Source organism: Chlamydotis macqueenii, chromosome 5 (genome assembly GCF_036417535.1).
Source record: "Chlamydotis macqueenii isolate bChlMac1 chromosome 5, bChlMac1.mat, whole genome shotgun sequence".
NCBI lineage: Eukaryota > Metazoa > Chordata > Aves > Otidiformes > Otididae > Chlamydotis > Chlamydotis macqueenii.
The window spans coordinates 7656984-7684680 of record NC_141560.1 but is presented as its reverse complement, the minus strand read 5'-3'; the positions used below and the strand labels follow the sequence as shown (position 1 = coordinate 7684680).

Here is a 27697-nt window from a genome sequence, read left to right as displayed (position 1 = left end):
TTCTCATGACCCTGACACCTTGAACACCATACTTGACATCTGTGCTCTACCTGTCCAGAAATCCAAGGAAAAGCCACGCAAGCCTAAATGGATGGAGGGATATGCAATTCTCCTGAGGTGTGCTCCCCTGCTCAATCTGTTTCTGTCTCCTTCTGTGTGTCTCAAAAAGGGAATGAGCAAGTAAATGGTGGACATACATATTTTTAGAAATTTTATCTATATATCACCTTTTATTTTAAATCAAAAGATTCAAGGGAAGAAAAAATATGCAGCTTTTAAATATCTCATATACATGGAAGGCCAAATGTACCCGTAGGTGGTATATTTATTAATTAACTTAAATTAAAAAACCCCACAAAACAATAAGCTGAAAAAAAGTCTTCCTGGAAAAAGGCCAACACTCATGCTTTTCATGAGACATGATGGAAATCCTTCAGAAATTGGTGTCTGTCCCATGAATAGACAGGACTTTCAAAAGAGAAAATAAGTGAGAGCCTGTAATTTGTCTTTCATTTTATTTATGAGGTTGTTCAGTACAAATGGAGACAAGAGAGCAGAATCTTGGTTAGCTGAAGTCAGTGAATCCAAACTGAATTACGCAAACCAAAAGCCCAGCACCTGTTTTTCTAATCCATGGAAGAAGAGGGATCTGTCAAAGCTGGCTGATCTGCCATCTGGCACGCATTTCCTGTACCTGTCTCTAATCTTGGGCTGATCTTTGCTGGCAGATGCCCAGAATCAAATAAAGGGAACTTAGGACCAATATTTTCACTTTTACCTGCTTTGTCTGCAAGTCAGGAACTTTTAAACTGTACATTTTTCAAAAGCCCTTAAAGGTTTCTTTTCTAGCTTTATTTTTGGTCAGTGAAAATTGCACCAAGAAAGTTTTAGGGTTTTCTCTTTTTTTTTTTGTGGAAAGTTGCTGGTATTTTTAGATCAGTGGCAAGATTTTGGTTGTTCCTTTTGATCTCTTTGTGATCTGATTTGGCTTTGAATCTCCTACTTTTCCCTATTGGTTTCAATGGGAGGAAGAAGTGTCTAGGACATGTCTGGTGATTATGTCTATGGAGACAATTACAATACCTCCATTCAGTATTCCTCCTCCAATGTCCCACCTGGTAGGTCTTCACTTGAAGTTGGAGTCCTTTGCTGCTAGCAAGACTGTGAATAATAATGAGTGAGAATACTGGGAAAGATCTTAAACATCCCCTCCCTCCCAACTTCAGGACAGTTTTCAAATTTTTAGTAAAAATTCTGTTCCTTTCTTCTTTGTTCTTCCCTTCCTCTTGCAAAAATATCTCCTTTTTTTTTTTTTTTCTAGTTTTGAAGTTGTTTTTTTTTTAGTTTGGTTTGGTTTGGTTTTCTGTTAAGTGAATTAATTTTCTGAAGCAGTTGTTTCCCGTGTCATGATGGCAACATGGCAATAGCGCTTAGTGTCTGCTGCTTTTCTGTGTTTTGGGAGGTGTTTGCGAAGGCCTAGAGGCTTGAGGTTGGAGGGAGGGACTCATGTCATGCCTGGAAACTCATGGCTCAAGAATGCCCTGCACTCAAGTGCCTCCCTATCTCGATGTGCAAGGCTTATCCCTCTCACCGCTGGCTCTAGGGTAGCACATTTGTCCAGCTGATAAAGCCCAAGTCCTGGTAAGGACCTGCATGTGGGTAAGAGGAGTAACTTTTGGGAGGGAAAAGGGGAAAGGAAGAGAAAAGTCAGGAAGATGTTCTGATTTGGTTGTGTTGGTGCAGACATCAGCTCTTCCCATAAGCTTCAGTAAAGCTCTGTTGCCATGTGTCATCTCTAAAGAGGGGACAGTGGCTCTTGGTTACACAAAATGTCCCGAGGTGTCAGTGCAAGTCTTGCTTGACTGTGGACAAAAGAATTGCTTCCCTCTTTCACTTCTTCCAATCACCATTTCCTAATTTAGACAAAAAGGGCAAATCTTGAGTGTGGATAACCAGCCTTTTACGTGCCAGTTTGCGTGCATGTGACCAGCGTAATTTACTGATCAGGAAAACAGCAGGGCCACATAAGAAAGGGCAGGGAAGGCAGCCAGGCAGTGGCTGCTCCAAGCTGAAGAGTAAAGCACGGCCAGCGCTCTGTGGTTTCCCAGGAGGTGTTTGCATGAGTTCGGGCCCTGCTGCTGCGCCAGATGTAGGCTATTGACCTTGGAAGCAAAAGGAGGACCCCGAGCTGGGGGTTATTCACCTTAAAAAAGGGAGAGAACCTATGTAATATACCTCATTTGGCCCCGACTGCTTCAATATCGTATTTCCTCAGCATCCATTTGCTGGTTTCCATAGCTCATACTACTTAAGGCCTGAATACAACTCACCAGAAGTATACATTTGATACTTGTAAGGTAAATTAACAAACTCACAGTAATCACTGTTTCCTATTTGGTAAGAGATGCATTTTCTGGACATCAACAGATGCTGTTTTGTTTTGTTTTTTTTGTTGTTGTTGTTCTCTAAAACATCATAGGATGGAGTTTATTTTTAAATCAAGGTTTCCAATGTGTTTTCTTTTCTCAGAGTTGGGTTGCATTGCTGTGGCCACCTTTACCAGCATCACCAAGGGGTCCATCGTCACTGACACTTGCCGTGCGTTTTCTGGATGTGCCTGGGTCAGTCAGCTGCGAGCCGGTGGCAGGGATGGGAGGTGACTTTCCTGAGGTCACCGCGTGAGCTCATGGCTGCACTTCTGTCATCAGCTTGTCTTTTGTGAACTCACTGACAGCAAGTTTGTCATAGTACCAAGGTTCCTTGCCTTCTCTCTGTCCTGTGCACAGCTGAAAATTGTGTTTGAGTGGCAAAGGCAATGGACACAGTTTCCACAATTCCTTTGCACAGTGCTGCTTACCTGTGTGACAGCTGCCTGGCTCATCCAGAGAACATTTGCTTTTCTTGCAAATTCAGACATCCTGCCCCCATCCCTTGCCCTTGCTTGTACAGAGCAATCAAGTAAAAAAAGGTCTTATGCAGTTGACAAAAATTCAGAGGTTTATTCACACAAATACTTGAGAAGTCTCCCTTCAGGGTTTTTTTCTCAGGGGTTGTTAAGTAGGGGAGTAATGATTATTTCAGAGAAAGTCTCCTCTGTCCTTGCAAAGGTGTTGCAATTCTGCTATGGAAAAGAAGATCAATTTTACTCACTATTTCACGCACCAAGTTTTTCCTGTTGTTTCAGGGCTGATCTTATAAAGGAATACCCTTGCTGTGGTTTAAGCTGGCAACTAAGCCCCACGCAGCTGCTGCCTCACTTTTCTCTTGATGGGATGGGGGAGAGAATTGGAAGAGTAAAAATAAAAAAACTCATGTGTTGAGATAAAGATGGTTTAATAGGTAAAACAAAAGCCACTCATGCCAACAAAGCAAAACAAGGAATTCATTCACTACTTCCCATTGGCAGGCAGGTGTTCTGCCATCTCCAGGGAAGCAGGGCTCCATCACGTGTAACGTTTACTTGGGAAGACAAACATCATCACTCTGAACTCCTTCCCTTTCTTCTTCTTCCCCCAGCTTTGTATGCTGAGCATGATGACCTGTGGCGTGGGATATCCCTTTGGTCAGTTGGGTTCAGCTGTCCCAGCTGTGTGTCTTCCCTCAACTTCTTGTGCACCCTCACCCTTCTCACTGGTGGGGTGGTGTGAGAAGGAGAAAAGGCCTTGACTATGATGTAAGCACAGCTCAGCAATAACTAAAATATCCCTGTGCTATCAACACTGCTTCCAGCAAAAATCCAAAACATAGCCCCATACTAGATACTGTGACACAAACTAACTCTACCCCAGCCAAAACCAGCACAAGCCTTTAAGCTAATTGCTGTTGGAAAGGAGAGGCTTACTTTACAGTCAATGACTTTGATGCCTCAGGTAGTTCAAGTAAGGATCTGCCTCTGTCTTGCCCTGATTCTTGATTGACAAGACCCTTTCTATAAATTCGAGCAATTAAGCAACCCAGTAGCAGCTGCTAGGGAGATCTACCGAGCACAAAGCTGACAAAGATTGCCGTGCGGGTGTCTTGCTGCTCACTCTGACGTCCTGAACACCGTCTGCAATTAAAAACTGCAGAAGGAGATCTGACTCCAACAAGTTAGGTGAGTGTGCTTCTGTTTGCTCCATGTCCTAGCTCTGGGTCACAAACAAAGCAGCAAGTTTTGCAAAGAATAGATGTTCAATTTGTTCTGAAGTTTGTCTCTTTTGCTCTCAGACGCCTGCTTTTAAAAATAAGGAACTTTGAGGTTTTTTTTTTACTCTGTTGAAGTTTATATATAAACATACCCTCATTTAATCACATCTAAGACTATAGCGTATGCACGGCCACAGATACAGAGGGTTCACTGTAGCAAACTCCATGTGCTGATCTAAGCTTCTGATTTAGCAAACATAAAGCACTTGGTTTAACAGGAGCCTAGAGACTCCAACATCAGTTAGGCGAAAGGCAGGCCAAGCTCGCTTAACTGAAGTCTGTCCAGCTGAGGACACAGCCCAGCGCACACCAGTCTGTGTACTCCATGCAGTGGCTGGCTTTCTCAACGTTAAATGTCAAGTCTGGGGTTTCTAGGTGGACGCTTTAAAATGCAGTGCAAGTATGTGAGGTATAAAATGGATCTTGTGGCTTAGAGCTACTTTCCAGCTCTCTTTTTTTTCGACAGGGAAAGTTTTCCAGAGAGGCTGTTTGCTTTCTTCACCAATGGTTTGAGATAGAATGGCAGCAAGTATCAGAGGGAGCTGGCTGATGCTCAGAAGGTGTGAGGAGTTCAAGCTTCTTCTGGTCACCTTGGCCACATCCTCTCCAACTCACCAGCTCCATTCACCAGCTTAGCAGCCTTTGTTGGGTCTGAGCCAGCTGGCAGGGCAGTGTGTGCAGAAGGGACAACCAACAGTTGCATTTACCTCTCTGAGGGCAGCCCTGGGAGTGGAGCAGCACAAGTACAGCTCTGAGGGTATTGGTAATGGCACCTCCAGTCACACTTCTGGGAGGTGCTGATCCCTCTCCAGAGATTCTAGCACAAATTCAGGGAAGCTTGGCTCCTAAAAGGTAAGTGGGATAAAACCAGGATTAAGTGTTCTTGTGAAAATGCTGGTGTTACCTACAGACCTTACCCTACTGAGGGCGTGGAGCAGCAGCCATGCTGCTTCCTCCCTCTGCAGCAAAGTAGGGAACCTGCCGCCTCTCGTAGGTGTGGATGATGGACAGATGGACAGACAGAGCCCTTTCAGACTGACCCTGCCAGGGCCAGCATGGCCAGGGTCTTTAGCCAACAACACATATGTGTTGTCTGAGAGAGCAACTAAAGTCCTGCCCAGCCATTGGTGTGGTGGAAGCTCAGGACCACCTCGCTGGGGTGGTAGGACGGCATTTGCTGCAAAGTAAACTTTCAATTTGAGGATTTCAGTAGGTCTGAGGCACTGGTGGGTGGCTTTATCTCTTCCAGGCAAACCGCACTGCTCTGCGGGGAAAGTCTCCAGATCGCTGCTTTCTGTTCGACCTTTTCACTAAGACTTTCCCCTTCTGGGAGCAGGTGACCCCTCATTCGTACATCTGCCCATCTTCCTTTAGGCTGAATGAGGATGAGGAACAGTGTGTTTAAAGGGAGGAAGGGGCGTCCCAGCCCTGGAGCTGAGCCTGTGCACTTGCACTTCTTGCCTCCTGGACCATGCTGGCTCTTCCCACCCTTCATTTCTCTCCCTTTTGCCTCAGCATGAAGCTCCACTGCATGATCCTGGGTGCTCTGCTTCTCCTGCCACTGGCCAGCCATGGCGGCTCAGTCAAGACCTCTGCCATCGACCTGCGCACCTTCATTGGCTGCGCTGTGCGCGAGTTCACCTTCGTGGCCAGGAAACCCGGCTGCAAAGCACTGCGGGTGACAACGGATGCATGCTGGGGACGCTGCGAGACCTGGGAGGTGAGGCTGCACTCGGGGCTGAGGGTGGCTGGCTGGCATCAACATCCCTGGGTGGTGCTTCCCCTGCTAATATTCGTAGAATGGTTTGAGTTGGAATGGACCTGAAACATCATCTTGTTCAAACCACCCTGCCCTGGGCAGGGACACCTTCCACCAGAGCAGGTCACTCAAAGCCCCGTCCAACCTGGCCTTGGACACTTCCAGGGGTGGGGCATCCACAGCTTCTCTGGGCAACCTGTTCCAGTGCCTCACCACCCTCATAGTGAAGAATTTCTTCCTTCTTTCTAATCAAATTCTATCCTCTCCCAGTCTAAAGCCATTACCTCTTGTCCTATCACTACATGCCCTTGTCAAAAGTCCTTCCTCGGTGTTCTTGTAGGCCCCCTTGAGGTACTGGAAGGCCGCTGTCTCAAAAGAAGCCCACCAAACATTAAGTAGCTTGTGGGTCTCTATGAAACAGACAAGGGCTGTGTCCCACTCCACGACCCCCTTGCTACTGCTGTTGGTAGAGCGCTTTGCTCTACATTGTTCCCTTCCTCCTTCCACTGCCTTAAATGGGGATGCGCATCATGTGATGATATTAATGAGGCACTTATGTAATACTTTTGTTATGCAATTTGAAAGCCTCTTACAGCTTAAACACTTAAGGAGGGGAGGCCTTTATTACTTTACTGGAAAAAATTCCTTGGAGATTAAGATGGAGCTTCCAACTGATGGGTAATATATTTTGTTCCAAAAAGCAAACCCCAGAGATAATGTCTGTTTCTAATTTGGTCCTGTTTTAAGTCACAGCCCTGTATAAATAAGAAGTAGTTATGTTTTGGGGGCGTACAGAGGGAGAAAGAAAGACCATGTCTACACACACTTCAGAGAACAAGTTCCAGACCGTCATCTTCTTTTTGCCACTGGAAGGCTCAAGGGGCCAGTCCCAGTTTTATTTATTCAGGGAAGCTTTGAGTGACTCCAGAGGGATTTTGACCACGTGAAGACAAGGGCTCTGTGTCAGTGACCAGAGGAGGAGCCAGGGTCTGTGTGCCAGCTCTGACTGTCCCCTTCACTGCCTGGTGGGATGAGGAGAAAGGCCACTGGTTGCCAGATTTCCCTGATGGAATGGGGTTCCTTCGAGGGACCTCTTGTTGGCTGGTTCTCCCTGCTCCCAAGCTCCTCAGGCAGCACAGACCTTGCAGACTTTCTTACCGTACTGCAATACCACTGGGATGTAGTTAAGATGAATGCATCCAGTTGTAGACTCAACAGCTTCTAGAGAGCACCACGATGTACTTGGATGGGGGGTTGGTGGGAGGGAGGCTGTCTGGATATCTTCTTGCTGAAACTTTGCATCTGTTCTTTTCCATGCCATCATTCTGCGTTCCCAGGGCAGGCTGGGGAACAGCACAGAGGGAAAGAAAAACAAAATTAAAATGTCTCCTGGCTGTGTTACCTTACGCTGTTTCCCATCTGTGCAAGGGAGAGGATGACTGTGGGTTCCCATTCCTGTTGGTGCTGCCCTTTCTTGGAGTCTTTGGAAAATGGGTGCCCCTGTCAAGAAAAAACTCCCTTCATAGCAAAAGCAATGCCACTGTGATACCACGTGGGAGCTTGGACTTCAGGGTCTTCAGGCTCTCATCTTGTGATGGACGAGGTCTCTGGCCAAGCTGTTTTTCTCATGAGGAACTGCAGACTTCTGTGCTGGCTGCTGTGCTGAGTGTGTCCCCACAGTGCACATCCATTGGGTTTTGTGGGACCTGCAGCCTGACTGGGAAGACTGGTTTGGCTGGGAAAGAACAGCCTTTCGGCACCTGGATGCACCTCTGCTCTTAGGCAGCTTGTGCACATGGAAAGGTTTCCAGCAGAACGCATTTTCTTTGATGGAAAATCAGTCCTTTTGGAAGAAAGCAACTGCTTTTAGCAAATGTGCTCATTTGGCTGAAACATGAAATATGCCAGTGTTCTGCTGAAAACCAGCTTTTTGGATAAGCTTTTTTCTTCCTTCAACCGGCTTTAGTCAGAGCTTTATGCTTTAAACAAACAGAAACATGCGCAGGCACCCACTCCCTCCATGGCAGGGCTGCAAGAGGTAGGTGTTGAAGGATGTAGCCTAGAAATTATTTCTGTGGCCCCTACCATCTTGATCCAGTGGCTGCCCTATTTACACCAAACCCCCTTGAGGAAACTGGGACTCCAGATATTGGTCTTGCTACTTGCCTGAGGCCAGCATTTCTCCCCCACAGAAGCCGATGCTGGAACCGCCTTACATCGAGTCTTACCACCGTGTTTGCACCTACAACGAGACCAAGATGATGACGGTGAAGCTGCCCAAGTGTGCCCCTGACGTGGATCCCTTCTACACCTACCCGGTAGCCATCCGCTGCGACTGCGACATCTGCTCCACTGCTACCACCGAATGCGAGACAGCCTGAGCTCTCCTTTTCCAGGTCAGGTGGCAAGGGGCCAAATTCTTCCCTGGCTTCTTACTTCTGGTACCTCCAGCATCTCAGAGGGTGTAAGTCAGTCCAGAATTTGATGTCACCCTGTAATGCCCTTAATCATTGACTTTTCTGGGCAGATGAGGCTTGATCCCCTCTCCTCATACTGTCCAAAGCATTATTGCTGTAGAAATGTAGTACGCAGCCTTATAATGGCAAATCCTGTAGTAAAAAAATAAATAAAATGATGCGGTTTCTCTTCCTTACAGCCTTTTCACACTGCGTGACCGATCTTTGTGCACAAAGTGCACATGGCCTAAACAGTCACTGGGGGGTGGAAGCAGGCCACAAAGGCATCGCTGCCTCGGTAACTGCCTCTTCGTTCGTGCCAGGTTTTAGCTCCTTCCCAGCAATGTAAATGCAATCACCAACATTTCCGTCACCTCCCCACTGCCATTAGTCCTTCTTGCCCTGAGGTCTATCAGCAATAACTGTCAAAGAAAAGGCCTTAAGGCCAATGAAATGGAAATAGGTATCCAAATTGCTACCTTGAAATTAGGGTGAATGCATACTCAGCCCTGACTCAGCAAAGTACTTAAGCTCATGATTAAGCGTTTTGCTTAATATCAGTGAACTTTTACAGCTAAGCACGTGTTTCAGTGATTTGCTTAACTGGAGCTATTCTGTTGAAAATAAAATGCCTTAGAAGAGACAATTCATTAAAAAAAGAGAGAAACACATTAAATCTGTAAACCCCAAAATGCGTATCTTCTCATCTGCTTTTGTCCAGGGATAGGAGGGCACCTGACTTAATGTAGAATCAGCGGGACTCTGTGGAGCTCAAGGAGTCTCTCCTGATAATTTCCGGAGTTAAGAGGAACCAAGCCAAAACACAACGATCGTGGTTTGGTTTCAATGAGCCCCTGGCTGAGGTGGTGGGAAAGAGGGGGCTACAAAGGGCATTCCCATGCTTCCCTGCCCTGCTCAGCTCCATGGAAACTTGCTCCTCTCCCCTGAGGATGCTCGCAGAGCTGGGGGGCAGCCAGACCTGCTCGCAGGAAAGCTGTGGAGCGGCCAGTAGCACGGCCAATGTGGGTGAGACAAGCCTAGGAGAGGAAAGAGAGCAGACCTGCCCAAGGATGGTTCACACCTCCCCAGACACAGAAAAGAGGGGACACCTGGGAGCAGCTGCCGCAGCCCCCCGTCACCGCAACCACAGAGGTGCCTTTGTCCTCTGACTCCCGCCTGCAGGAGGGCAAATCTGTGTTCATCCCTTGTTTCTATCCCAAACAAAATGGGAGATGATGTGAAAGTAGGTAGATTTGCCAAGTGGGAGAGGCTCACAGGAGCTTACAAAGCAAAGACACCTTCTTGGATAGCCATTAGGAGAGAATCGCTGCTGAAAGCAGCATCTGCACCTGCCTTCCCCCAGTCAAGTGTCCTGTCTTCTGGATGCAGTTGCCTTCATTTCCAGGGATGCATGCTTGAAACTTCTGCAAGTGTCCTGTCCTTACCGAGCAGATTTAATTTAACCTGTGATTTGTTATGTGCTGTCATTTTTTTTTTGGTCTTTGTGGAAGTTGCACTGTGGTTGAGTAGGAAGGAGGCGATTTTATCACTCCACCTCCTGTAATTCGGGATGGAGACTGCTGTGTCACGCAGAAGCAGGAGCAGTTTCCTGCTGATGGAGAGTTTAACTGCCCTTTACAAAGTCCTTGTGTTTTGTATTTGAAACAAAATCAAGAGGCGTCTCGCAATCCCTCTGGCCTTTTAATTGTTCTAAGTGGCATCACAGCTGTAGTGGGAAACCTGCAAGTTATCTTGTGCCCTTAATAGACCTCAAAATGGTAGTAGGAAAGCAATTTAAAGCAATGTATCCCTTTTTATTTATGCATAGAGGTTTCTCATGTAGAATATGTATAAAGCCCTGCAGACTCTTTCCCAGAACACCTGCAAAACATCTCCTCGGTACTGATGTGAATCATTTCCTTTGCTGGATTTCTCTCATGAAGTCTGGTTGTGTTGTCGTCTCAGGATTCAAAGTAGGGTTAGAAAGTGGCAAACTCCCTTCCTTTGCCGCCAAGAGGAAATATGGACTGTACGCAGATATGGTGAGACAGTTGAAATCTCAGCAAGTGTTCAGAGGAAAACACTGCTGGGTGTGAAGGAGGCTTTTGACTGATGGAGTAGCAGGCAGACTGGGAGGCGGAAGAGCGAGAGTGGGAAGGATGTATTGACTGAAACCAAGCTACTGCTTCTAGATGGTCTTTTGAAGAGGAGAGCAAAAGTGAACGGAGATGCTGTGGATTTGCTGTGGGTGACAAAAGCACAGCCAAGGCCAGAGCCCACCAATCTGTTTGACCAGCGCACCTCCCTCTTCGTCCAGCTCTGTGGGTTCCCAGAAGTGGGCACACCACAGCGAGTTTCAAGGAGCCAACTTCATTCCTGCTGCTGGTAATTGCAAATCTGGGGCTTTTTTTCCAGAAGTTCTTACACTACAAGGTCTTCATTCTGTTGAATTCCCACCAATTCTGATACTTGCCAACAGGTCTTTTGGCTTTCATGTCCTTTATGCTGCAGCTAGGATGTTATGTCCTGCTCAGAATTTGCAGGCAGTCAAAATAGCCCACACAATTCAGAGCACAAAAGGCCACCTTCATCTCTCTGTGGACATTTTAATGCTCCTTAAATCCCACCTGCCCACTCATCCAAAGCAGTTAAACAGCCCTTCTGTCTTTGGTGCAGAACTTTGCAAGGAATGATCATCATGGAGGCCGTCACATCTCACATATTGTCTCTCCCGTGAAAACCCTCACTGTTTTTTTTTGTAGCACATTGATTGTCCCCTTCACCCAGACACTGACCACCAGCATCAGACAAAAATCCTCACAGACTGAGGCTTGAACCCCTTAAAAGTGTTGTTTGCCACTGCACATTTAATCTGTCATGACTCTCACTACTTAAAAGCAAGGGAAAGAAATTTTGCTCCGCATTTATAAGGGGAGCTTGACTTCCCTGGGAGAGTTGTCCTTGCAAAGCAGGGAGCAAAGCTTGCCCAGAGCTTCCCAAAGCCTCGGCGCTGAACCGACTGCAGTCCTGCAGCCCCAGCTTGAAACCCCTGCTGCAGTGAAAGGCTTTCTGCAAGACGGGAGATGGCTGCATCTACCAGCTCAGAAAGGAGAAGGTGCAGGAGAAGGCATGACTGTGCCGCTTGGAGACTGTACTTGGCTCTGCCATAAACGTGTCAGCTGAGGAGGGGCAAATGAGTGGATTTCTTTGTGCCTCAGTTTCCGTTCCAGACACTGGGAGTGATGGTACAGACAATTTTCTTTTCTCCCCAGTGTGTTTTGGAGAGGATTGGCTGTAAGATCCCTTGTGATGAGTCATATCTGTATCCTGCACAGCACTCAATTTATTTTCTCAGGTTTGTTGTCGCTCTTTTAACCTTAACAGCAATCATCACAGTCCTGCAGTGCTTTGATTTTTGGCAATACTTTCCTGTCATATGATGGCTGCAAAAGTCCACTGGGTCTTGAGGTTCGCTTCCCTCACTCCTGTGCCCAGCCAGACTGACCATGTCAGAAGTAGGGATATTTTTTTACCCTGTCTTCAAACCTGAGTTACAGTGAGGGGGAGGGCAGGAAGCCTCCTCGCAGACGTGTTTCCTGCATTGACAGGATTTCTCTTTGGGGGACAGGACAGGCAGCTCCCTTCTGCTCTTATTGTACTCACATGAAAATGTAGGAACTGCCACCCTGGGTTGGAGCAAAGGGCTGTTGCACCCGATATCCTGCTGCCGACGGTATCCGGCAGCGGATACTCAGGGAAATGTGAAAGCACTAGGGCTGTGTAGAGGTGTCCTTCCCCAGCTATTCCCGCCCAGCTTTCCCAGGCGGTGGTTTAGGAAATTTCTACTCTGGAGGACGCGTTCTGTGCCTTGTCCTTAACCCCGGACGTGCAGGTCCTTCACGCTGCTTCTTCCTGGACAAAGTCTGGCTGTGGAGAATCCGGTGACTGATACTAGCGTCCTCCCAGGGCAGGTGAGCGAGACATATTCCAGGCCACATGCTGTGCCCTCTTGAGTTGTCCTGGCTCCTCTGGGGGCGTATCCTTTTATAGCAGCCAGGGATTTGGGCTGCAGTGCCCTTTCATTAGGAATAGACCCTGCCACCTTTCCTTACTGCTCTGTGAGCGGGTGCCCCAGGCAGGGGCTGGTGAAGCCCATTGAGGTTCACAAGCTGCGGGAACGCAAAAAGAGCCTTTCTTTGGCAAAAGTTGCTTTAGCCCAGTCAGTATTAGGGACATTGTTCAGGAATGGTGGGATTTATGGTCTTAATTTGAAGATCAGACTAGTTGATCAGTGGGATTGCTTCTGGTCTTGCAATCAATGGAATTGAAAAGGTGGGTAACAAAGGCACTATCTGTGTTTTTTAATTTGTTTTTTAATTTTTTTTAAAACAAGATCCACATTTCTGCACTGCATCCCTGAAAGACTGGAGCCAGCCAGAGTCTGGGTTCCAGCCCAGCATTTGAGGACTGTCTTTCCTCACGTAACTTCTTCAGCCCTTCAAGCATTTAGCTTTCGCTCCAGCCTCTCCCTGCCCTCTCTTCTGGGCTGCAGGTTACACAGCTCATCATCTTCCTTGCCATCAGCAAGGGATTGTCAAAGGGTTTTGGTACCCATGTGTTAGGGTTGTCAGGGCATAATAAACTCCCCTCAAAACTCCCAGCACATGGCTAACGCTTCTCCTAGCTGCTCTGCCAAGAGAGCTCCAGTGCCTACGAGGCTGCTGCACACTGGCATCTCCCCAAAACACTTTAAATATTCATTCAAAGGAGAAAAAAATCCTTTTATGGTGCCGTGGTATCGCAATGGAGACCACAGACGGTAATGCCAGGAACACCTTATTAAATAATAAAAAAATAAATTCTATATGAAAGAGCAACCAAACAACAACCTTAATATTGATGGAAGACGGGAGACTGAATATCTCCAAGCCAGTCACTGAGGGATTCCCTGGGACCAGAGCAAGCCGAAGGCTGAGTGCCGGAGGGAGCCAGACCTGCAGGACCCACATCTCCACCTTCCCATGCTCCAGGCTGCAGAGGGCTTGGTTAGGCAGCAGGTCCCCAAGAAGAACATGCCCGAGAGGAGAAAACCTCTGTGGTGTCACCTCCTGTTTGACTGTTTGCTGCGGACACTGGAAGGTGGAGGCAGTTCCAGGACCATTCAAAAGCAGTCCTTTGTGTTAGTATGGGCTTTTCCTGCCTGAAATGTCCTGCAAGGTGTACGTGGTTAGCATCTGGGAAAATAAACAGACCACCACACCTTCTCAGAATGATGCTGTCAAAGTACTTTGTCATACATTTATTCTGTTAAAATAAACTATGTACAATAGACAATATTAATGTGCAGTTACAATATACAATAATTACATGTTTAAAAGAGGATAAGCAAAAGAGTACAGAATCATGTGTTGTAAATAGGAGACTAATACTGTTTACATGATTTTTAAACAATGCAAAACATAATTGCTGGAAAACTGAATTTCCTTGGTTTGAAATTTTATTGCTTTGAATTTTGAAGATTTGGTTAATTTTTGAAAATAATACATGCCACTCAAAAGTCAGAGTAATGTTTTAGTACTCATCCTTTGGTTTTACCAGCCCCATACTCCAGTGATATTGCACACAGCAACTTTTAAGAGAGAAAAATTCAGTTGCTCACATCAAGTGAAGCACTTTTTCTTAACTTGCTAAAAACTGACTGATGATGTGTTAGGTTCTGATTTGTGCTGAGGTCATTACATCTGCTTCACAAACAAACTCAATTAGAATAACTTGTTGCACTGTTACTTTAAGTATTGCTGGAGTACTAGGCAAAGAGAAAGAAATTTCATTGTCTTTGGGTTCTCAGGGGAGCAGAGAAGCTCTTTGCAGTGAAATGCTTATATTTGACAAGCGCTTCAACATCATAACAGGTGAAACTGGATTCAGTTATCCTTGCACTCGAGGATGGTCAGGTCCATCTCTCTGCTCCTCTCTGAAGCCCTCCCAGTCTCAAGGTGCTGCTCAGCCCCAGGTATCCTGGAGTGACTCCGCGGAGGCACCTCCGAGCCCTTTTGCCAGGCTCATGCCATACGTACTGGGGCTCTGCTTTGCTCTGCAGCATTTCCCACCTGGCAGCCTGGGCTCACCACCCTAGATCCCTTCTGCTCATGAGCGAAGAAGACTTTGCCAGTGTCTTTCCCCTCTCACATTGCTTTATGTTATTGCTTATTAATGAATTGATATGTACAAGTTTGGGGAAAGTTTGGGCTCATTTACTCCATACTGGCAAGGCAGTTCAGTGCCTGCCAGTTCTGTAATGCAGAACAGCTGCCTATTTTGGGGGAAAGTGTTGGGAGAGACGATATGACAGTCACGCCATGGATATGGCTTACACCCACACTACTTTGACAGACATCAGACAAAAATTTCTACATATTATCAGTACAAATAACTTATGTTGGAAGATCCAGAAATTGTAGACTGGTGACAACTGTTTACTCTAAATTCGTTAAGCTCCAATCAAAGTAAAAATTCAACAGAGTTCATGTTAGCGAGAGCTCAAACGGATCTTTGGCAAAACCAAATGCAAAATTAAATCTGACATCCTGAACAGGATGAGATGAAATTAAGTGACAACAATGAGTGCAGTTTCAAACTCAGCAAAGATACCCATTTGTCTTGAATAATACAATCATTTATTGTTAATCATTTTCATCTTGAGCCTCAGTAGCGGTTGAAACAAGGAGTTACAAATACAGTCTCCAGAGCTCAAGCTAAAGATCAGATCAGCAAAGTCTCCAGATGCCTAACTTCTTTCGGGAGTCCACAATCAGCAGCCAAAAGGTATAAAAGATTCTTGGAGCTGGCTCAGTGTATCTGTGTGCTCAGAGCTTGGTCAGCCACAATAATGGGCAGAAAAGGAGGAAATGTAAAGGCTCCGAAATACTTTCCACATTAGTCATGTGTGGAGCGCATTTAAATTCTCCATTGTCTTCACAAGCATTGAATTGAAGCCAACATACAGCATCTTTGAAAATCCCACCCTAAAAATATACTGAGAAGAAGCAGCCAAACACTGCATTGTGCTCTGCACATGCTGGAATGAAGGGTGGAGATCACACTCAGAGTTACTTTGGTTAGCATATTTTTAATATTAAAGAAATTTTTCACGATTGATAACAATGCATATGATTTTTGCTTGTTGCTCTGTGATATATGGGTTTGTGAGCTCATTTTCCTCTTACAACGAGCTTCTGACTCCTCTTGCTATTCTGGTGAGGTTCCTGGGACTGCCCAGGAGAAAGATACTCTCGTTCATGTGTTTCTGAAAGCTTTAATTGAAACAAAGAAAAGAGATTTGAAGATCCTAGTTATGGATGTCCCCTTAACATCTCAAAATGAAATTTGAGTTTTAGGATCAAACTGACTAATTGTGGCTCTGGGCCCTGCTCTCCCCCAAAGCAGAAGTGTGGGTGCTATTCTATTGCATTCATTACTTCTGATTGATGTTTTTGTTCCAACTTTTCAATGCAAAAATATTTCTATTTGTGTTTTGTTTTGATAGGTGAAGACAACTGAGATCACAAGCCACTGCTGAAATCAGTGGGAGGCTTTTTTTTTCCGGCTTTCAGAGGATTTTTGTTCACTAAGAGGAAATAAACATTTATAGTTGAGACTTGTCTTCATTTTTTACCTGGAGCTCAAGTGTATCTAGAAGGTATCTGACATATGTCGCTTCACGCTACATCCTGTCACAGCAGATGCTCCCCTAGTCCTACAGAGTTGTGAACAAAGAAAATGTTCTCTAATTTCCAGACTTAGTTTTTTTTTTTTTTTTATGTAGGATAAAACACATTACAAATCCTCTTCAGAGAAAAGGGAAATACAGGGAGGAAGGCATGTGCAGCCACATGCCTGCATTCCACCTGTTTATTGAAAATACGGTCCCTGGGCCAATGCGAGCATATGTTGACTGCTTCGCTGGAGAAGGTGAATGTGCTTTGAAACAAGCCTGGCTTGAGACAGATCGATGCCATTGCAATTTATATTTAATCCAGATGAAGTTTCAGTAGAGTGAATCAAGAAGTATTCGCTGTGCCACTGGGGAAAAAAAAGCTACGGAAAAGGTCATGGACTGTAAGCAAGCTATGTGAGCAAATGAGCATCTTTCAGGTCTGAATTAGAGAGACATTTTTGTAAGGACATGGCAGCTTGCGTGGTGAAAATACATCTGCCAGACACATATCGTCGGTGTAATTGGCCACTGTATCACTTGCTGTGTATGAGGCTGGGTGTGATGAAGGGAAGCAGTGATAGAAATTGTCTGCAAGAACTTCTGGAACCTTTTCCAATCTTTCGTAAAGAGTTCTCAAATTGGGTCTCTTGAGTCTTGGAACAATATCTTGGATGGCATCTTGACAGCTTGCTGTCAATAGGAAGTGAAGCTCATGTATCCTGGTCAACAGACAGTCACTGGTAGTGAAATGTTTGTTCCCTATTGCTCTCTGTTTGCTACAGTGATTTTCCCACCCTTGGGGCGAGTTTTTAGCCACTTGCCTAGAGTTGCATTGCAGTGATTGTTTCTGAGAGATTCCTGCTTGGTTTGTGTAGCAGCATGCCAAAGGCTTGTTTCCTTTCCCAGCTCATTTCTTGACTCTTCTTTACCACGCTTCCTTGGAGATGGCAGATACCAGACAGCTCATGGTGCTGAGCATGACAGAACACCAGGGGATTCATACAGCGTGCAGTGAATGGGAAACCACTGCTTTTTGCTGTTCACCAATACTAGAGCAGCTAGAAGAGTTTTTGTTATACATTAACTACAAGGGCGGATCACCAATGGTCATAGTCAACCTCTCACATTTACATGGGAAGTATCATCGCAATTGAATGAGACAAGAGGAAGCCGGAGACAATTCCTTGTGAAGTAAGATGCTCTTCAGTATAAGGAAGACTGCCAAAATCTAGCTTCTTAACAAAAGCATCTGTGTTTATTTTGAACTGAAGCAGTGGTTTCAAAGAGAAAAAAAAGGTGAGAAATATCAATGACAGCTGCTGAAGTGATTGTTTTGATTGTCATACTGGACTCTGAGTGAATCCTGCTGTTCCCACCTGCAAAAAGATCTTCCTTTCTTGGCCACACTAACCCTTCGTGTCAGGCTGTCTCCCAGCATGTTGATGGTGAAGATTAGCATCAGGCCCAAAGTGTGTGGAAGTTGAGGGAAAGATTCACGTCATGCCTAATTCAAGGCAATGCAAGACAAGAGCTTGTAATTGGTTGTTCTTCATAAGCTATGTACTACTGTAACAGTAGATATTTATAACGCAGAGAGAGATGGTCTAGGAGCATTTGGCACATAGGACAACCAGGGGAGTTCATCTTGAAACTGCTTCCCACCACTCCTGGAGGATATAAATACAGAGGACTTATACCCAGTTGAACACGTGCTCCTGGGTGGATCTGCATGGGGTTGGAGCCTTGTTTCTGCATTCTCCCCAACTCTTCTGAGCTCTGGGAGGCACAGGACAAACTGTGGAATTCTTTGTGGGACCTCCTTCGGGTCATGCTGGAAGTGGTGATAAAGCACAGGATTGCCTCAGTTCCACTGGCCTCGTATTTTAGCAGCTCTGAAGGGCAGAGGCATCTGTACGTTGTTTTAATGTGATAACAGCTCTCTGTATCTTGAGTTATCTCTGTAGTACCTAATATTGCTGATATCTCCTCGCAGGATTTTGCATTAAAACCCCTTGGGAGCTCTGTTTGAAACGACAACTTCAGGTTAACCACTCTGGGTAGAACATTAAGCTTTCAGAAGAGGCCAAAGGAGACGGGTTTTAGAGGATCTAGCAGATTTCTTGTAAGTTGGGAGTGCTTTTGAAATGATGCCAGACTGTTAGCAAAGGCAGCTCTGTCAGGAAAGGTTTTGACATCTGTTGCATTAAGAGGACACTATCAAATAGGTTCCTGGGATGGTTTCTAACCTTTACAACTCTTCTAACTGTGTTCCTTTGAAGGTGAAATTGGGGTCTGATTTCCAGCTCATCTTATAGCAAGAAAACCCATCTCCTTCCACCTGGCAATCATTTATTGATTTTCTTTTCCTGTTACTAATGGTGCTTGAAAATAACTCCAAGTTTGAATCTGTTGCCTTATGCCTGTGCTTGCACTGTGTCTGGTGTTTTGATATTTCTGAAAATAAGCTTTGCTGCCTCTTCATACACCATCTGTTGGCTTTTAGAAAAGGTATGAGGTATGACTTGCCAGATAGTCCATGGGTCTCCTTACATCTGCCTACAATTCTGTTCTAAAGCCTATTAGCCTGTGCTGTTCCTGCCACCCCAAAATAATAGCGTAACAGGGCAGATCCTTGAGTAAAAGTGCCATATTGCATGGGTAAGTGTGTGTACATAACCTAACACAGGAATAATGTTTATGGGACCTGCATTAACCGTGGCTATTTTTAAAACATTTATTTTAGTTGGCAGAGGAATTAAAAATAAATGGAGTGCAGAGGCCATTTCTCAGTGGATTGTGACCACTCTCCCTCCCTTGCAGCCCCCAGATGCCAAATTTTGGTCACAATCAGCTTGAAAAACTTGAAATTTTACTGCCTTACAAACTTAATAAGCTTGGCTTTCTGAGTGCAAATAAACCCCTGGTTAGTCTTAACATTTTTTTTGTATGTATATTAATACTTTTCTATCTGCTTTTGCTGCTATGCAATGATTTGTGCAGGGTGCCGCAGTTGAATATGTTAGGAGAGTAGCACTTTATCTTCTACACCACCATATGTTTTTTAGTTAATTTTCCTCAAACCACTGCAGTAATGTTAACGCTACAACTTCCTATTTGATTTTTTTAATTTATACACTTACCCCGTGCCATCCCATTAGTATCAATAAGCACCCCTGATATTCAGTGGCACAAAAACCCATCATTTGATTATTTGGGGCTTTCTCTGCTGCATGCCGGGAATGCTATATTGCACTTTTCCAGTGTGCTCATTATTTCATGATCTGCTCAGCTGTCAGTCTGGATTTCTCTTTCCTCGGTATTTTGTGAAGCTCTAAGAATATCTGGCAGCTCCAGCCTGAGTGTTTGCATTGCACTTCAGCTAAAACAGACTCCACTTACTCTAACCAGAGACTTGCACATAGGCTAGCACTCTACAGCAACTTAAATCAGCTAAAACAAAGTAATAATTCTATTTTATTTCCACTGAAGAAAATGGCAGCACGGTGAAGCTCTATTTTTCTCTGAAATCTCTTGAAAGCTTTTTTTTTTGTTTGTTTCAGTGGACTTTTAGTCATGTTGTAAGCCAACAAGCATTAACTATTTCTTTATTTAATTTCCTAGATTTTCTCAGACTCCCCTAACACCTTTTTCCGTGTTATAGTTCAGCTGATCGCCGGTGTCCCAGCGGTGTGAACAGTCACTGCCACGCACGGGGATGGCAACGCGGCCTCTGCGGCACAACACTGACTCCTTCACCCGGCTTCAGTGCTGTCCTCACTCAGAGAGGTGCTTTACCAGCCCGTCCATTTGAAGCAAATGGCTGGGACATAATCACACCGAGTATAAGACGCGCACAAAGAATGCCAGCAGTGAGGAAAACTTTCTTTTGTCTGTCTTTGATTTAGCACAGCTTTGTTTCGACCCGAGATGCTGAGTGAATCCCTGCCAGGTCACAGCAACAAGGCTCAAATTTGATCACTTTTGTCATTGCTGTTGATTTCAACCTGGAAATATTTTGGGGTGTCGGATCTGGTCTCTGTAGGTGTCCATGGTAAATTGAATTTGTGCTAAAGGAGGAGCTTGGATCCATCCACCTCAGGGACTGCAGGACTGGGCACTGTGTCATGCGTGTTCCCTTCTCTGTGCCGAGGGTGCAGTTCCTGCGGTCCTGCTGAAGTTGTGAACTGCTCCGAGTAACACCAGGTCTATAGCTCACCACTGATCACAAATGTTTTTCCAGTTGCACGTATGTACTCACCCACGCTGCTGCGCTTCTGGAGAGGAGCGGGCTGGCAGAGCCCTGGAGCGGGCCGTGAGGGGACGTGGGGCACGTGTCCCCATGCTGGGAGCGCGCACCACCCTTACTGCTTCTGGAAACGCTGACTACAGACACTGCTTTTGCATGGAGTTACATCAGAGGTCTTCAAATCTGTATTTGCTGGCACTGTGATTTTCTGCTTGGGGAATGAAATCCGTAAGGAGACAGTCCCGTGGCATTGCCAGGGTACCCGGAGGCAGATGCAAGTAACAAGACGCCCTTCAAGTTCACCTCGGAGCGTCTGCGTTGCTGTGATGTGCAAAAGTACAGGCTCCCTGGAGAGGCTGTAGTGAAAAGGCACGCCTTCTTCCACAGCAAAGAGAGCTAACAGGCAGCCACCCTTCCCTTAAGGTCCGGACTTCCCATCTCCGTGCTGTCAGCTGCAGCCCGTCATCGGCTGCTGGTGTGAAAGTTCACTCCTGAGGACTGCTCCCACGCTGCGGCTTAAACAGCACTCACAGTAAGGAAGATGGAAAAACAGGAGCAAAGAAGGAAGTAATGGATGGGAGGAGGGAGACTACAATAAATCAACATGTTTACAGCTCCACTTTGCTGAGTTTTTTTACATAAGCTTCTCCGTTAAAAAAAAAAAAAAATCTTAAGGCAATTGGATCACCGTAAAGCACTTGAAGTCAGTATGACCTTTGGCTTTTTGGTTTTTGCTATTTTTGTCTGCTTGGTGAGATGCAGGAATCCAGCTGATCTATAAGGTAAATTTTCAGTTGCCATGGCAATGGCAACGTTCACGTTCTCAGTTTGGAAGGGAGATTGTTCCACGCTGCTATTTCATGTCCAGGGCAATATTCTTTGGTGGCAGAATTTCTTTGTTTCAGTACATTAATGCTACAATTCTGTTCTTCCTTTCCCAGCTTATGGAAAATGGCTCAGCCTGAACATTCCCCTGTAAAAATACAGTTATTTGCATTTTTTTGTTGTAAGAACATTCCTTAAGTCTGGAGGTAAATGTTGATCCATTTTGATAGCTTGGGTGCAGCAACATCCTAACACCGTGAAGTTTCACCATCAAGTGAAATCAAACTGGAATTACTCCACCTTTGCTTCCACGTGGTTGGAACATACTAAAGAATATCCTGAACTAGCGAGTCTTATAAAAGAAAAGTAATTTAAAAGTACATCCTAGCTATAATGTATATCTTACATATTAGATTTCCACAGATCTCCATGTGCTTTCAGTCAATCCAAATTCAATTCCTAAATACTGCAAATCCCTAATTTTGATCAATTCTTGCTTAAGGCCACAAATGGAGTTTCTCTTGTTTCTTTTGCCACCTTTAGTTCTTTGTTTTTCCACCAGCCACCTTCACCTTATTCCTAAAGTGAGGAGTCAAGCAGGAGCAGGCATCCTGGTTTCTGTTGGCTCTGTGCAGTCCGCAGCAGTGGGAACAGGCTGCCTACAACTCTGGAGCGTTAGGAAAGCACATAGACATGAGTTGGCCTAGTGTGATACAGCTTGGAGGTTTCACAGAACGGAGGGCTCCTATATTTGGGTAAGAAGGACCCCTTTCTGGTCATGTTCCTCCTTTCAGTTGCATGTGACCTTTGTTGCCTTTCTAACCTGCTTGGTTTCGTTGAACTCGTCTCGCTTTTCTTTCCAAGTGACTTCACACAAGGGTGCAGCAGCTGTGGCACTTTGCACAACGCTTCTTCTTCTTCTTGGGGTGGAAAATGGTCAGGATGGCTTCATCGAAGACAGTCTTAAGGCCTTTCTGTGTGAGGGCTGAGCACTCCAGATAGCACTGTGCTCCGATCTGAAAGAAGAGAGAAGAGAGAGAAAACATGAGTTCCCACAGCGACCCTGTTCCAGCATCATTCTACATGGATACACGTACTGCTGCAGAGGGAAGCCCAGACCTTTAGAAGGCAGGTCAGATCTTTGCTCTGTTTTGCATCTGGCTGCCTATGGGATTAAGGGACAAGCTCAGGTGGCCATCCTGAGCGAGGGAGCAAGGATGAGCATCAACAGCAGTATCTCACCACAGGGCGTTAATGGGGAGCAGGCATTCCCTGCACGACCCACCAGAGAGAGAGGGGGCTGCTCCTATGTTTGAGTGCTGGACCAGGAGCTTGGCCTCCTGTCTGTGAAGCTGTGTAGGGATTCAAGGAGGTTCTGGGTCGATAGCCCCTTAATATACTTGGCTCTTTCCCCCTGACCTGTCACCCCTGTCTCCTGTCTCCTGCAACACCAGGGAGCTGCAGCTTTGGGGAGAGCTTCCAGCTGGCTTCTGGGAACTGGGAATCATCATCTGGAGCACCTCTCCTATAAGGACAGGCTGAGAGAGTTGGGGCTGTTCAGCCTGGAGAAGAGAAGGCTCCAGGGAGACCTTATAGTGGTCTTCCAGTGCCTAAAGGGGGCCTACAGGAAAGATGGGGAGAAAGTCTTTAGCAGGGCCTGTTGTGATAGGATGAGGGGCAATGGCTTTAAATTAGAAGGAGGTAGATTCATATTTGATGTAAGGAAAAAAAATCTTTACACTGAGGGTGGTAGAACACTGGCACAGGTTGCCCAGAGAGGTGGTGGATGCCCCATCCCTGGAAATGTTCAAGGCCAGGTTGGACAGGGCTCTGAGCAACCTGATCTGGTTGGAGATGTCCCTGTTCCTTGCAGGGGGGTTAGACTAGATGGCCTTTAAATGTCCCTTCCAACCCAAACCATTCTGTGATTCTATGATTCTGTCTTGAGATGAGAGTCTTGAGATGGTGCTGCTATGCACACAAACACACACAATGGCCTGGGAAAGCAGCCTCAGCTCATTCAGCAAACTTGTTGCTTATTCAGGTTTTTCTGCTAATGGATGCTTTCACTGGCAGCACCTGCAGCATATAAGGTGAAAACGGCTGAACAAGCACTTCAGGGCTTGGGGAGGGCTTTCATTCCCCGACCTTCCCAGGAGAAGAGTGCAATAGCACAGAAACCTCAGGGTTTGCCATGTGCACCTCCTGGCAGAAATCTGAACACGAAACAATTGACTTAGGTGAAGGAGGCAGTAAAATCTGTTTGCTGCCCATTTGCCACCTGCTGCCCTGTGTGCCTTGCAGTTTTGCTTAGAGCTGAATTGGGTATCGCAGCAAAACAGCAGCCTCAGGAGCCACAACCCATGTCTGGCTCCAGCCTGTTTGAACAGCGGCTTTGAGCTCTGGCTGGGACCAGCCAATGCGCCCCAAAGGAGTTCACCTTGAATGGAACAAACCAAATGGAAAGTTATCATCAATCGACTTCACAGGACCTCAGAAAAAGCTGTTACCTCCTTCGCTAGCTTCACTCCGTGCTCATAGGTGAGTGGTTTCTCCTTCATGTAAAGCAGCCGAGCCAAAGTTTTGGGATCATCCCGGAGATCAATCTAACAGAAAATAGACAAACGCTGTGCTCAGCACCACCGTGCTGTAATTCTTGAGGCAGATATTCATAGCTTTACAAACCCACAGTCATGTCCTCACATAAGGGCATCTGCCCCCCCAGCCTCAGACAATACTTCAGAAGTGAATGGCACATATATTTTCTTTCTTTTTTAAATTTCAGTTTTACATTAATTACTTCTCTCTGCTCACAGGGCCACAGCTCAGATAGCTGTGGTACAGTAAAGATGCAGTTCTCGGTGGCTCTCACAATGCATTTTGGAAAGTGTCGGTGGAAGCCTCAGCCACGCTGGAAGGGGAGGCTGCTGCGACCCTGCACTGCATCACCCGTAAAACACCCTGAGAGACGCAGCTCAGTCTGACTGACTTGGAAAAAAAATCCTTTATTTCCATGGAAAACATCAAAGTGAAGCATTCTGGCATTTCAAACCCATCCATTTTTGGAGTGTGTGATCCAAAGGGCAATACTTTTATTTTAAAAGGAGTGTTTTAGATTATTTCAGTGTGGAAAGCAAAGCCAGTGTTTGAACGATTGGGCTTTTGTACAGCATGAAGATTTTGGTTTTGACCAGAATTTGATGTGTTTCTCTAACTTGACTTATGTTACTGTTCAGGGTGTGGACATTTTCCAGACTCATATCCCTACTTCTCTGTGGCCTGTAGCCACTCTGTGTCTTGGAAGCAAACCTTTATTTAAGGCATTTTTATTTGATTGATAGAGAATAGATTTTAAGGCCAAAATAAAGTGGTTTGATGGTTTAGTTTAACATCCACTATAATACAGGCAGGACTGTGAGTCACTAATTGCAATGTTGATGTAAATCATGAGGGAGGTTGTTTCCTTCCCATGTCTCTAAGTAATTTGGTTAATTATTCCTATTCTTAAAATTTAGTTTGAAGTTTGGCTTCTGCTTCGAACAACAGACTTTGATGGTTTTTTTTCCCTTCACTAAAGGCCTGTCAGAAATCTTTTCTCCCTATAGGTATTTATGCCTTGTTGCCACTTTAATAGACATCTGAATAAAAAGATGGGATGAGTTTTGCCAGTCATCCCACTAGCATGATGGGACATATGCATGTTGGTTTCCCAATCCACAAGTTTTCCTCTAATGGGAAAGTCTGACCGCATTTCACATAAGAAGTTAAATAGGAAACCTTTCCATGGAGCTCAACCTCCAGCCACCCCTGGGGACCCTCTTGCTCTGAAGATGCCCACGATGACTGGCAGTGCCCAGGAGAAGCATTACCTGCGTTCCTATGAGGACGTAAGGCACATTGGGCATGCAGACCTTCAGTTCAGGCACCCACTCCTCCTGGACGTTGTGGTACGAGGCAGGGTTCACCACCGAGAAGCAGATCAGGAACACGTCTGTGTTGGGGTAGGACAGGGGTCTCAGCTGGTTGTAGTCCTCCTGCCAGGGGGGGAACATAGCAAGTGTGTTATGGGGTGGGGGATAACTGCAGATGGAGGCATCACGTTGGCTCCTGATGAACTGCTCAACACTGTCCCTCCATGCTCGTGAACACTTACATCCCCTGGGGAGCTGCTGAGGGGGAAACCACCCCTCATGGGCCAGGGGTGCTGTTTTGTCAGCATCTTTACCCAAAAGAGCTAACACATTTTGTGTGTGTGTGTATGTGTGTTACCCATGGTGATGCTGGGGCAGAGGGTAATGCTAAACAGCAGCTGTCACTGGTGGTCTGATAAAAATTGATCTTGAGGCTGCGGGTACCAGCCTCAGCCCTCTGGCAGTGACATATCATCCTGAGAAGTATTATTTGAATGTCACAGCTAGATAATATTTGCTGATCTCTAAGGACTTTTCTGTAATATTATGGGCTTTCAATTCCCCAGTAGGTGTTATAGACATGACCATAGACAACAAATAGGATCTCCAGGCTCTTTGGTGCCATCACAGTCTTGTATGGCACGCAGCAATGTGTCAGTCAACAGAAGATGCTCATCTTGAAAGCACAAAGCAGATGAAATCCAGCCTGTAGCGGCTGTGTAAATCACTGCAAGTGGTTTAGTGTTTCCACAGGCCCTGGACTGAGGAAGGAAAGGTGTTTTCTCTATGGGCTAGCTGTAAAGGGGATGAATTTTCAAACAGCTCACAGCCCAGCTGTGTTATGTCATGAGCTGGCTTAGATAGCTGAGTTTCAAGGAAGAATTTAGGTCTGCTCTCAGACTTGAGATGTTGAGAGTGAGCAGAGGTTTTGCAAGCTGTGTGAAAGGAATATGTTGGCTCTTTCTGATAGTGAGAGCATACACAACCATGTCTGGTGGGTACTTTTCAGTGAAACCTGTTAGAAAACATCTCAGTGCAAGAAACCAGATGCTTTTAGAGGGAATACACTTGTTCTGAAGACTTTTTTTTTGTGGGTCCAGAATTAAAAAAGGGGAAAGGAACACAAAGTTGGAGTGTGGGAAATGATAATACGTGTTGCTGTCAAGCCTGACTGACACCTAGGTCTTTAGTTTACAGCTTCTGCCATCTGGGCAAACCTCAAATCTCTGCAGTGTGGTCGCTTTTGGCTATAACTGTGTAGGGAGGGAAAACCCCCATTAGGGGCAGGAGCAATGGAAGCTGCTCGCTGTCCTGCAGGAGAAATTGATGCAGGACTGTCTCACTGTGTGCCCAGGTTAAATGGTGTCCTAATTCAACCTTGCTTCTGTCTTGCTTTGGTTGGGTCAACAAATGAGAGGGCTTAATTATGGATAGAGTCTGGTCAATCTTCTTTCTGAAGTCTTTTATTCACCGAGTATGCAGTGATAAGATGACCTAGACTACTTCTGAATGAATGCTAGTGTCCAAAAATACTAATGGATTATGTAAAAAGAGTCTACTCCAACATTTTCAAAACAAAAAAAATCTTAATTATTTATTCTAAAAGGCAGTATGAGACCAGATTTAGCTCTGTCTCATTAAAAAGAAAACATCCTAAGCCACAAACAAAATGTTTTGTTTTGTCTAGCTGAATGTTCATTGTTCCAAACCCACTTCAACAGGAAGAGTAAACTCCCAGTTACCCTCCAGCCCCACAGCCGTGGTATCTGGGATAAAGCCAGAGCATTTGTCAAGTGACCTATGTCTTTCCAGTGCCAAAGAAAGTATTGATCTGAAGAAGGATTTATGAGACAAGAGGAGGTGCTTGGACATACCAGCCCCCGAGAAAGAGTGGATTCTCCACATTCAGGGAATGGCAGGAAAAAAACCTCAGAGACATTTATGGGAATATCAGTGATAGGGGCCATGAAGAAGCAAAGTCAGTGGGAGGGGATTTACACGAGGCTCTGGAGATGACACCCAGCTACCAGCAGATGAGTTAATAGAGGCAAAGTGCAAGCCGAGGTCATGGCGGCAAAGAAGCAATTGCATTATAGAGACAGATGAGTTTTATGTGGATGCTGTGGGTTAACAAGGCCTGGTCTGATTATTGGACGTTATTTTAAACCAGAACATCAAATCTGAGACTAAGTATGTTCATGCCAGTCAACACGGGCTGATATTAGGTGCTTGGCCAAGGCCTTTTCTGTGTTTTTAGTTTAATTCCTGCAAATCAGTCTCCTGAAACAGCCACGTGGTGGCAGCAGGCCCTCAGGAAATCACGATTTAGGAGTTTTTGGAAATTGGCTGATATTCCAGTTTCAATATTCCAGAAGTGCATATTTAGAGGGGCTGGAACTTACTGTACCATTAAAATGGCAATCTAAAACCCATGAGCACTCTGCCTGGTGGTGACAGCTACAGGAGCATGCATTTCACGGAATTTTTGCTTTGGAGCCCCTAGAAAATCCTTTTTTTTTTTTTTTCAGGAGGAGTGTTCCTGGTGCGTTAGCAGCACAGAGCACTATACAAACCGTAAGGAGGGACAGCCGCGCATCA

At 45.6% G+C, this 27697-nt stretch overlaps 2 protein-coding genes across 2 annotated transcripts in view; one reads left to right on the top strand and one right to left on the bottom strand.

Moving 5' to 3' along the window:
* Window positions 1-5701: 5701 nt before the first annotated feature.
* On the top strand, window positions 5702-8325 carry GPHB5 (glycoprotein hormone subunit beta 5). Its single transcript, XM_010116311.2, has 2 exons — window positions 5702-5905; window positions 8137-8325. The coding sequence occupies exons 1-2, from the start codon at window positions 5702-5704 to the stop codon at window positions 8323-8325; spliced, it is 393 nt and encodes a 130-aa protein (XP_010114613.1).
* A 5345-nt stretch (window positions 8326-13670) lies between these two features.
* The window catches only part of RHOJ (ras homolog family member J), a 61454-nt gene continuing 47427 nt past the window's right edge, over window positions 13671-27697 (bottom strand). Inside the window, exons 3-6 of the mRNA XM_010116033.2 lie at window positions 25058-25222; window positions 23699-23794; window positions 19762-22204; window positions 13671-19720 (exon numbers count right to left, since the gene is read on the bottom strand). Coding sequence (XP_010114335.1) covers window positions 22058-22204; window positions 23699-23794; window positions 25058-25222 — 408 coding nt within the window. The 3' untranslated portion in view covers window positions 13671-19720; window positions 19762-22057. The remainder of the gene's footprint in view (window positions 19721-19761; window positions 22205-23698; window positions 23795-25057; window positions 25223-27697) is intronic.

What these genes read in the sequence shown, in the direction of transcription:
- GPHB5 (XM_010116311.2), top strand. Translation starts at nt 5,702, where the DNA reads ATGAAGCTCCACTGCATGATCCTGGGTGCTCTGCTTCTCCTGCCACTG. An exon ending in GACGCTGCGAGACCTGGGAG is followed by an intron (nt 5,906 to 8,136) that starts GTGAGGCTGCAC and finishes TCTCCCCCACAG; the next exon opens with AAGCCGATGCTGGAACCGCC.